This window comes from Ceratosolen solmsi, unplaced genomic scaffold, assembly GCF_000503995.2.
Source record: "Ceratosolen solmsi marchali unplaced genomic scaffold, CerSol_1.0 scaffold6, whole genome shotgun sequence".
In the NCBI taxonomy this organism is placed as follows: Eukaryota; Metazoa; Arthropoda; class Insecta; order Hymenoptera; family Agaonidae; genus Ceratosolen; species Ceratosolen solmsi.
In genome coordinates this window covers 3,181,977-3,193,141 of record NW_011948414.1, presented here as the reverse complement: position 1 = coordinate 3,193,141, position 11,165 = coordinate 3,181,977, and the positions used below count along the sequence as shown (strand labels likewise).

Sequence of the window (11,165 nt, the reverse complement as noted above, 5' to 3'; positions counted from 1 at the left end):
CGAACCGGTAGAATGCTGAGCATGATTTTACTTTCACGATAATAGACAATAATTCGAATACGAACGCAATAGATCCAAGTGATATTTAAATAATTATAAATGCTCTTTTACAGCTAGTATAGATGCGTACGCATGCATGAGTGTGGGCATATATATATATATATATATATATATATATCAGGGCACGACAGCACAAACGCAAATGTACGCGAAACCTATACATTTCATAAATACAATGCTCGTACTTTATACTAATAGTTTGCTAAGTAAGCTACGTCAAATTTGCATATAAAATATAAAGAATGCGCATAGGAATTTGGCATCGTATACTTACTTATTTTCCCTATCATACACAATAGAAATGTCCACACGCATACTCTTAGCCTTACGCTGTTCTTTGTGTTTGTTTCCAAAGTCTCAACATGGCCGATACATTTTGTCGTCACCGTGAATGGCCCGAATCGCCTTCCTATCTATCATGCAGACGGATATTATTATCCCTTGTCTTCGTAGCACTTTAAACTCTCACTCAACAAACTCGCCAATATTAAAATACAATGTCGCGTGCAGCGAACGTTAATTTTTTTTTTTATTTTTATTATTATTTTTGTTTTTTATTGTCAACAAACTACAATATTATACGATATTTAAAAAAAAAAAAGCGAAATTTTTTTTTTTTTTTTTTGTTTTTTTGTTTCATACACTCAAGTATAGTATACGACTCGAAAATTATGCTCCCCGACAACAATAAAGTTAAATGCAATTTTTATAGCCAATCCGCATAGCTCTCTCTCTCTCTCTATTATGCATCCAACTCCAAACTGATAAGTAAATTGTCAGCCTTCCTTAGCGCAACTCACTACGTGGCTCGAAAAGCGCATATCATGTGGTGGGGTGTCTTATATACATCACCACTCGCCACTCACCGCTCTCACCTTCTTTCATCTTCTTTTCGCTTCTCCTGAGTCCCAAAATTCGAGGATTACAAGCCGACACGTTAGGTTTGCTATGCGGGGCCGCTTTAGCCGCTTTAGCCGCTCGTCCGCTCATACGCTAAATCCTCAAGTCTAATATAAATAGGAAAATATACTCATCGAGCCTATCTCGGCCTAGCCCGTAATTTTTCCGAAGATAAAAAGAATAAGGTTGCCGCAACGCGAGGATCTCGCGTTCATTATAAAGGGACAATAAAAGTTACGGAGATATTTATTGAGATCTGAGGCGATGTAAGAATCCTGGGGCTTTCGAGCTTTTTTTTACCATTGCAAACCCCCTCCCCCCTCCCTCTCACTCTCTCTCTCTCTCTCTCTCTCTCTCCCCATCCCTGTTACCCTCCATCCACTCCCATCCACTCCCATTCACCTACTGCGTGATTGCCGCTAAGAATACGCTGTATTAAAGAGGAATAATGCCTCGTAGTTTGTTACGGCCTCCTTTTCTCTCTCCATAAATTCGCTCATTTACCCTTTTGCTTATTATTTAATTTACTTGCGATCATCCAAATCATGTGTCTCTATAGATTTAAAAAAAAAAATAAAAAATAGCGCTCTTTCACGATATGCTTATGGAACGCGAGTAGGCGATGTCCGATTAGGTTGTATTGTCGCATAAATACACAGCGCCGTTGTATTTGCACGAATATGCTTTTGGTTTGCGGCTCGGCAAGTTGTTATGTGCATGGGAATGATCACGTGGATCTTGAATTGAAAATCAGTAATATTTCTTTATTTTATAAAAATAATAATTCCGACGAGTATATTAAATTTTAATCCCGTTATAATAGTAATGTTATTGTAAATTTGTTAAGCCATTAATTGCGCGAATCACTTGGATAACTTTACAATCTTACATTTCAATATTAGGTTATGGTTCTGAACCATCATTTATTTCAAATAATGCAAATGATTTTTTTCAATAGTTTCCCTTCCGAGTATTATGTATTGCTATATTCTTTTAACAAATCGGGTCCATGTACGAGTAGATTGCATGAAAAATTTTGTTATCGAAAAATTATGAAATTTTTATTTATATTATAATCAATATTATAAGCGATGTGTTTAATTGAACAATTGTTATTAGATTAAAGTTTGGAGAAAAGTTACCAAATAAAAGTACTTAGGCATTAAGTATTGGAGCGAGTTCGATCGATGAATTATGGTTGTCTTTACGTGTAACAATTGTGGTGATTCGCTTCAAAAACCAAAGGTTGCCAAACATTATCAGTTTCAATGTCGTAATCCTGTGTTTGTCACTTGTGTGGATTGTCTCAAAGATTTTCGGTAAGTCAAGAGACGAATGACTATTTTATGAAAATAAAAATCTTCCAACTACCTTCAACGATGCACACGATATTAATATTAAAAACAAAATTTTATTTTATTATCCATTTTTTTTTTTTTTAATTCCAATGCATCGTCCTATGAAGAAGCATTGTTTCCATTATTTCAATCGGTTATTTCTCAAATTTTCTCTTAAAGTTTAAATTGTTATATGTGGATGAAACATTGGAATATACTATCCGGCAATTTTAAATTAATAATAAAGAAATTCAGAGCAAAGCTATCAATTTTATTGGCTTTAATATTGGGGAACGTTAATTTAAATGTTAATTTGAATAAATATTTTGATAGCGACCAGGAATACGTTGCCCATACTAAATGTGTCAGCGAAAACGAACGTTATGGCGGCAAAGATTACGTACCGACAAAAAATTCAAATAAAGGAGAAAGGAAGCAGCAAGCCTGGTTAAATATTGTTCAAAATGTATTAAACAATTCTAAACATTTGACGGTATCGGAGAGAAATATTTTGAGCTCGATATCAAAGTACGATAATATTCCTAGAAAGAAACCAAAATTCATGAATTTCATTCGAAGTATGACCAGTAACAGAGCTAATATGTCGGTAGTTGAAAGCGTTTGGGATATAATGGAAAATGCTTTTAAGGAAGCAACAGCCGATGTAAACGACGACATACAAAAACTTGAAAAACGTAAGTATTTGTAAATTTATGAAAATAAAAAATTCAATACCAATCGTATGTGTTTGATATAATTTTCTCTTTTAGAAAATGTGATCGTGGAAGAGAATCAAAATAATTCTAATATTTTTAAAGAAAATGACAATGCAGAAGATTTAACAGAGAAAAAAAATAGTAAAAAGTCTAAAAAGAGGTTATTAGAAACCGATGAGAATGAAAACAATCATCAAAGTGATAAAAGAAGTAAAAATAATGTAATTAATACAGTGACGGAGAATAATATTACCGAAGATAGTGTTAGTAAATTTAGTTGGAAGAATGTCATTTTAGATACTGTTGCGATAAAAGGTAAAATTTCCTTAAAAAAGCTTCGAAAAAAAGTTGTAGCTCAGTATTTGGCTGACTTTCCAGACGCTACATTGGAGAAAGCAACTTCGAAATTTGAAAAGAAACTTATCAAAGTATCTGGTATTTTAATCGACGACGACAAAGTTAAATTGTTATAAGTTATATTAGTTCATACTGCTAAATTATTACCTTTAAGAATTCTCGTACGAATTTTGTAAGATACAATATATTTCGTTAGAAATAAAATCAATTTTTTTATGTTGTTAATCTAGTACATAGTACATAATAATTATTATCTACCTTGTAATTGCTCCTAATGTAAAATCTTCCGTAAGTATATAAAAATTCAATGTTGATTGGTTTTGCTAATTTTTGCTCACTAAAGAAACAAAAGTTTTTGTAAATAATTTAAAAAAAAAAAAAAAAAAAAAAAATATATATATATATATAGTTATCCCAGTTGCCAAGAATTTATAATAATAAGACTTCGAAATTCATTAGTAATTTTTTTTCTTCTTTCTTTTATCAATGATTAACAATAGAAATACAATCACTTTTATCGCGCGAATACTAAGTGGAAAAACGTATTTGTACAGGACGAGTTTTAATTTAAGAAAAAATTGAATTTCCCGCTGAAATTTTACTCAACATGGCTACAGGGATTTGTCAATTTAATATTGTATTTCTTCTTTTCCTAATATAGAAAACCCAACGAGTTTTTATAACGTTATGCAGTTACCCTCTCTTTATAATTGTGCTTAATATTTTGCGAATGTTGTGTGGGTTTCTACAAACTATTACATAATACATTATCGAGATTGTGCTGCAAAGTAAATGTAAGAGAAAAAAACAAAGTTTAACCAAAATCACGATTTTGTTGTCGTTGTGTTTGTTTATATTTTTATTCATTGGCTTTATTTTCTATTAAAGAGAAACTAGATTATGTGTTATCGGAATAAAGCGCACCATTTTAGTCCAAATATACAAACAAAATTACTTAACTTGCATAGTGAATATTGTTTGTGTTGGGAAATATTCCCTACCATTGGAGCAGCTGTTGCTATAATAATTTTATCAACCGAAAAAAGACTATAAATGTCAGCAAACAATGAATTTAAGTAAATAAATAATAGTATATATTTAATTGGCCAGCTAGCAATAGACATTAACAATATTGTTCATTTAATTGATGCGAATTTCGATATTGTTGAGATATATAATTTTTATATTTTTATTTTAGATCGGTTGCATATTACATGCTCTCGATGCAAATACCATTTCAGCCAAAGAGGCTACGATCTTTTATAAAATGATATTAGACTTTGAGCAGCGGAAGACTGGAAGAAAACTGAAATACTACATAGATTTTCTTTATTATCAAAATGCTACAAGCCGTTAGATTGTTAACAGAAATGGCAAGAACGTCGGATGATAGATCTCGTGGAGACGGTGGATCCAACTCTGATGCTCAAGCTGTCTCATCCGCTAACGAAGGTGATCTATTATAATTATACGTGTCAAGTATACGTTTTGCACGCCGATCAAAATTTCTCTTAATTCTTTTTCTTATTTGTACCATTAATAAAAATATTAATATTAAAAAAAAATTATAGAATCATGTAAAATTATATCTTATACGATAATTATCCATTTCGTTATAATTTTATTTTTTAAATTTAATTTCTTACCGTATAGCTTTTGTATTTTACTATCAATATGTATATATATATATATATATATATATATATATATATATATATATGTTAAAAAATTCTACAAATATTTACAAACAATTAGAAATTTCATAGATTATTTTAACAATATTACATATCGTAATATCATTTTAAAAAGTTTTGAATTTTGTTTCAAATAAGTTGTTTGTTTTAAATTAGCATTGTATAAGGTTTGTTTAATAGAACAGAAGCAAATCATTCAATGCTAAACAATAAATGGCATTTCCTTTGATTAAAATTATCTTTACGAAGAATTGTATTTGCATATAGAAAATCCCTCGCATCCTGTAATATTCCTCTCAAATTATTTGATTAAAATTTAAACTACTGAAAATTGAACGATATCAAACTCCATATGGTGTTTGTATAATTTATTTCCCGCATTTTATACGGAGGGGAATAATTATTAAAATTAATTATAATAAATTTGTTTTCCTTATGAAAACGTGTTTGTACTTAATGTTTATTTAAACGTTACAATGGAATAATAGTGGATGAGTAAACAAACACAATATCCCTATAATTTATAATGTGCCTATCTATATTTGGAATATCAAAGGAAATTGTGGCAACTTACAACATTCATAACAATTCTACCTTCGTTTGAATTTGCAAAATAATCGCATACGTGAATATGAATTTTCATCGATTTTTGTAAATTGCCAGCTGGTGGTGGTGCTCCGGTGCTTTTTCGAGAGATCCATAAGAACGGCTGGCTTCGACGCACCGACACAGGCCACAAACCCGACAAGGACACGTTACGGTGCTGGGTGGCATTTTGCGTTCACGACGATGCCGAGCCCCGCTTCGAGGGTTTCCTCGACCAGAAGCAAGCCAGTTCCCACGTCCCATTATGGAGCCAATCATTGAGGAACGCCTTGCACCTCTCGCCAACGCTCTGCGCCACCTCCAAGAACGACTACGAGTTCTGCGTGAACTTCAGCGACGATCGAATATTGCGTCTCGCTGCACCGACTTATCAAGCTATGCTCGATTGGGTGCAGGTCGTCACGAGGAAGCTCACCGACATGAAGGTCCTCCGACCCAAGGAAAACCTGTACTCGAAGGGCCCCGAAAGGATAGCCACGAGAGATCCCACGAGTCCACTGCCACCACCACCAAACCTGGTGAGGCCGCCCTCGGTTCTTCAGCCTCGTTATTATAATTAATGCTCCCTCGATATCCTACCTCTTGTTTCTCCTTACTTTTTGCTTTTCTTTCATACTCAATTAACGACTCCGATTATTTATTTGATATTATTCAGAATTTCGCTATTTCCCTTTAACGCAATCCTCCGATTTTTACTGGCAAGTTCGATCAAATTATAATATTAACACACGAAACCAATATTATTATCGACAGCCAAAGCACGGCTCCAGCTTCTTAAATATACAGTTTTCACTAGCGATTGGTAAATGAAGAGAAAGTACCAATGCGTGTTAATGTTGTGCTCAGGGAGCCTTGAACGCGCGAGCAGCTTCGAGCTCGTCGTCGCCATCGACTTCTAGTGCACCAACCGTCTTCACCTTCGATGACATGGCCACGGAGGAAAGAAGGACGAGCACGAGACTGCCGACGCGCTCAGCCCCACCGGTACCACCTAGTCCTCGATTACCGAGCAGCGCAGCGTCGACATCGACAACGGCACCGGCATTGGGTGCGGGTGCACTGGCTACGGCAACGGCAACGGCGGACATCGACAACGGCACCGGCATTGGGTGCGGGTGCACTGGCTACGGCAACGGCTACGGCTACGGCTACGGCTACGGCTACGGCTACGGCTACGTCTACGTCTACGGCTACGGCTACGGTTACGGCTACGGGTATGGTAACTAGTAATGCCAGTACCGATGGCAATTCTAGCTACGAGAGTGTTTTTCTTGCATCGTCGACTTATCCGCAGAACGTAGAATCTGCGAGGGCGAGCAACGCATCTACCAGCAGGTGAATATCTCCCTTGCGTTTGACATATCATCGGAATCTCACGACTTTTTCTAATAGCATTTAAACGGCACAAGTAGCTATAACTAGTAGTCTTTACGCGTATTCCTGCCTGCTCGGATACGTTACTTTTTCAAGGCCACTCAAGCAGATTTAGGAGAGTAACGTTCAGCTCTGGAATCCTTCCAGATCGCAGAGTTCGAGCGACGAGGGCGAGCAGTACGCCGTTCTCATCCAATGCCGTAGCACGGAGATGGGTGCTAGCGGCGCAGCGTCGACATCGGCCAACTTTGCCAATTTCGCCAGCGTCTCCAGCACCGCCAGCACCGCCAGCACCGCCAGCACCGCCAGTACCGCCATTACCGCCATTACCGCGAGTACCGCCAGTACCGCCAGTATCGCCAGCACGGCCAGCACGGCCAGCACCGCTAGCACCGCTAGCACCAACAGCATAGCTAGCGGTAGTCAAGTCCGTCAAGCGCGGACCCAGTTAACTTTGCGGGAGCATCAGGTGCTACAGCTACGCAAGGAGATGAGTCATCCGGCTGGTGTGCGACTCAAGTTGGGCAGGCGGGATTGCAAGGACGGGATCGCTTTCGTCGACTGCTTCGGCGCTGTCTGGTTCGCGCTCGTTCTATTTTCTTAATATTATTATGACTTGCACGAGTATTTCCGATTATATTCTTTATTATTTACCTTATTCTTACGAATATCTCGAGTGTTGGCTTTGACGCCGTGAATGTGCGAGATTTCGATGACGATAATATACGGCATTGAGAACATAGTTGCCGCCACATAATCTAACGTCTAATTAAAATTTACAGGTTTTTGTTTTTACTTTAATAAAGTTCAACAAAATATTTTCTTACAATTATATTGCTTCAAGTAAACATTGAAACATCATGAATCACACGATAATTTTAATTTTTCAATTGCAGGATAGGAGGGTGGAAGCAGAAGGAGCATCCTTTACTCTACAATGTATTACACATTGGAGATTTAGTATTAAGCATAGCCGGAATTTCATTAAATGGCGCAAGTTCAGTCAGAGATATATTAAAAAATTATACATATCCTCGTGTAAGTAAATTTACATTTACAACATTACATAAATAATATAGCCCATGTTAATATTTTTCATTAATTTGGTTATGGCATTAATTATTCTTATCGAGAAAGGAAAGCATATGCAGACTATCGGTAAAGAAGAAAAATTTTCAAACAAAAAAAAAAAAAAAAAAAAAAATAATAATTTGTTGAAAGTAACCGTATCAATTAAAAAATGATTAATTCGTGCTTATTTTAAAGGAAGCCACATTTTTAATCCATAGAATTTGATGTGGCTGTGAATATTCTATTGTGCCGTTTTTCAAATATTATAGACATTAAGAATAAAAATTGGGCATTACCGATCATCAAATGTACTTCACTTCTATTCATTTATATATCAGGTGGAAATGATAGTTAGAAGATTACCGCACGGACGCGTCACGACCCTGACCCGTCGAACAGAATCCGAAAATTTTGGTCTCGAGGTCGGCCCCGCAAACGAAATCCTTTCCGTCTCGACGAGTGCCCAGATTCTCGGGCTCTCAGCCTTTGCGAATCCTGCGGATCCGAGCACAGACGTCGGCACGACGGTCAACTGGATGCTGACGGAAGTTAATAACCGTCCAGTGAATATTTACGAGGGATGCGCGCGCGAACGCATGAACGCCCGGGGACGTGACGTGTCTGTTGTCCTGCAGCCGTCGGATCTCATTACTGCTATTAAGAAGAAACTACGTACCGTCCGCAGCTACAAGAGCTACATCCTACAGTGAGCCAGACTCCAGTCTCGGCTCAGCAAATCAAATCCCCGAAAATGTATGCTAATGTCGAATTTTTTCAATTTACAACTTACGGGGGATCGTTTGTGCTTGTCCAATGCTGTATTAAACAGAATTAGTATTATTAAGAACAGGCGTGTTTGCTGTCTCGCTTCTCTATTAGTATTGGCAACAATATTGACATGTCTGAATTAAGATACTAATTTCAGAAGATTATTGTATTTTACAATGTGATGAGGAACGGCGCCGTAGACTTAATTAAGGTCGTAATGTAAAATTACGTTGATCAATACTCTGTTGGGCAACCGCAATTTTCCCCTTAAATCCTGTAACTATCGGAATATATTAAAAGATGCACTATCGCTATAATGGAAAACGCACTAGGTTCATCGTCTTCTTAACATTCCACATTTATTTATTTATTTATTTATTTTGTTGTTTTTTTTTAAGTAAGTATTTGTTTCTTTTCCATTAAACTTTATACATCTAGAATATTTATACTATTCCATAAAATAATACGATTAATAAATTGCTTTAAGGCTTATTATATATAGCCTTTTATAAGTGTACTTAGCTTATTTATGATGAAGCGAAATTGTTGCATTTATAATGGAAATAGCAGGAGGCCTTTTGCATTTATATTAATTTAAACTATTTTATATGTTTGCAGGTATATTTCATATGTAGAAAAGTGTTTGTTCATCCTATTGTATATTAACACCAAAAATTATATCAAAGAACATTGATAATGTAAGTGAGAGCTGGTAAAATAGTTGGAGAAACTTCTTCGAGCGAAATTTTGTGTTTTATGATATTTTCTGATTGTAGTGAAAATTTATTTAAATTTTTGTAATTCACTGTTTTGTGTTAAATTATTGCGAGAGAATACGCGATAAAATATGTAGAACGAATAATTAGTCAACTAAATTAATATCAACTTATGTACTGTAATTACACATAAATTTTAGTATTATTTACAAAATTTGTCCCTTACATAAGACGAGAATGTTTTTGTAAGTTACATATAAGTATTCTACAGAAACTTGCGTGAAAGGAAGGAAAATATGTTATATTATTAAATCACTGTATTTTTGTTCCTTCAAGAAATTAACGCTGTCAAACATTGATAATTAAATTAACATTTGCATATAAATAGACAAAATGTGTGTATAAATGCTTATTTCTTATATTAGACGTGGATAAGTAATTTGGATAATAATTTGATAACACAAATCCTTGGATAAACTTGTAAATATTATATGATTCTCGATTTTTCAATCGACAATCTGATTAAAATCAATTATCTACTTTTTCCTCGCTTATGTTCTTTTTTTTTTTTTTTTTTTCTTTTTTAGTCTTGATAACATTCTCCTCTCTTCGTTAAAAATATCTCATTCATACATGTTATCGAACAATATTGAATTATACGTTCGAAAAGCCTGCAATTTATTTAATTTATTTTCTATGATTTTTTGATTGCTAATATAAGTAATCCAGATGACGAATACCGCATTTGAAAACCAATAGATCATTAGGAGTCTATTAGATCTTTCATCATTAGATGCATAATAGAAGCTAATTCAACGATACTTTAAGTTGAAAATTTTCATCTGGTTTTCCCAATATCATATTGGATAGTAGAAAGTATCGCTTGTATAATTAATTTGTAAAATTAATCTATAAAGCGATGACACAGCAATTACTATCAGACGCGTAATAGAGGCTTCCATTGATTTTCATCTAATATCGTCGCACGATTTATCACGTAAACATAAATTCAAATTAAATCTAAAATCTTTCTTTAATTGTACATACGAGTGTTTTGATAAATTAATTTGATTGATAAATATTGCTAAATATTACGACATTCAAACAAGCGACTAAGGTGTTTTAAATAAAATTAATTTTTTTATTCAGATTTCCACATCGTTTGACAAAAAGTTTTCAACATCACCTGAATTTTCCACCTAGCTGCACTTGATTTTTAATACTCAACACTGAACTTTCAATATTCAATTAGGCTCTAAAGTTTCAAGAACCTTTAGCGTTTTAGTTACCGTAATGTGCACATGACATTTTATCCATACTTATGATATCCATGACATTTTTCCATATTAATGTCTAATATCGTAATATCGTTGGTTAGTCCCACTAATGAAGTGGGACTTGAAATCGACAATATCAGTATGCGACACGTCATTTTCTTCGTAAAATTATTATATCGAATCTCGCATGACCCAATTAGCGATCACACATCTGCGTGAAAGATAAGTACGAGATAATAATATTGTAATGTTTCGCGCATATGCGAGCACCAATGAGCTGAGATTTGTA

General features: G+C 34.8%; 2 protein-coding genes across 2 annotated transcripts; both read left to right on the top strand.

The window, feature by feature from the left end:
- Nucleotides 1-1,536: 1,536 nt before the first annotated feature.
- Nucleotides 1,537-3,599, top strand: LOC105367832 (uncharacterized protein C16C10.8). Its single transcript, XM_011506650.1, has 4 exons — nucleotides 1,537-1,713; nucleotides 2,087-2,279; nucleotides 2,631-2,992; nucleotides 3,068-3,599. The coding sequence occupies exons 2-4, from the start codon at nucleotides 2,155-2,157 to the stop codon at nucleotides 3,484-3,486; spliced, it is 906 nt and encodes a 301-aa protein (XP_011504952.1). The 5' UTR covers nucleotides 1,537-1,713; nucleotides 2,087-2,154; the 3' UTR covers nucleotides 3,487-3,599.
- A 388-nt stretch (nucleotides 3,600-3,987) lies between these two features.
- On the top strand, nucleotides 3,988-9,978 carry LOC105367831 (uncharacterized). The gene is made up of 11 exons (XM_011506648.1): nucleotides 3,988-4,164; nucleotides 4,259-4,446; nucleotides 4,569-4,822; nucleotides 5,728-6,188; nucleotides 6,517-6,713; nucleotides 6,895-7,005; nucleotides 7,192-7,254; nucleotides 7,354-7,623; nucleotides 7,941-8,082; nucleotides 8,454-8,868; nucleotides 9,502-9,978. Exons 3-10 carry the CDS (start codon nucleotides 4,711-4,713, stop codon nucleotides 8,823-8,825), a joined length of 1,728 nt encoding a protein of 575 aa, XP_011504950.1. The 5' UTR covers nucleotides 3,988-4,164; nucleotides 4,259-4,446; nucleotides 4,569-4,710; the 3' UTR covers nucleotides 8,826-8,868; nucleotides 9,502-9,978.
- Nucleotides 9,979-11,165: the final 1,187 nt, after the last annotated feature.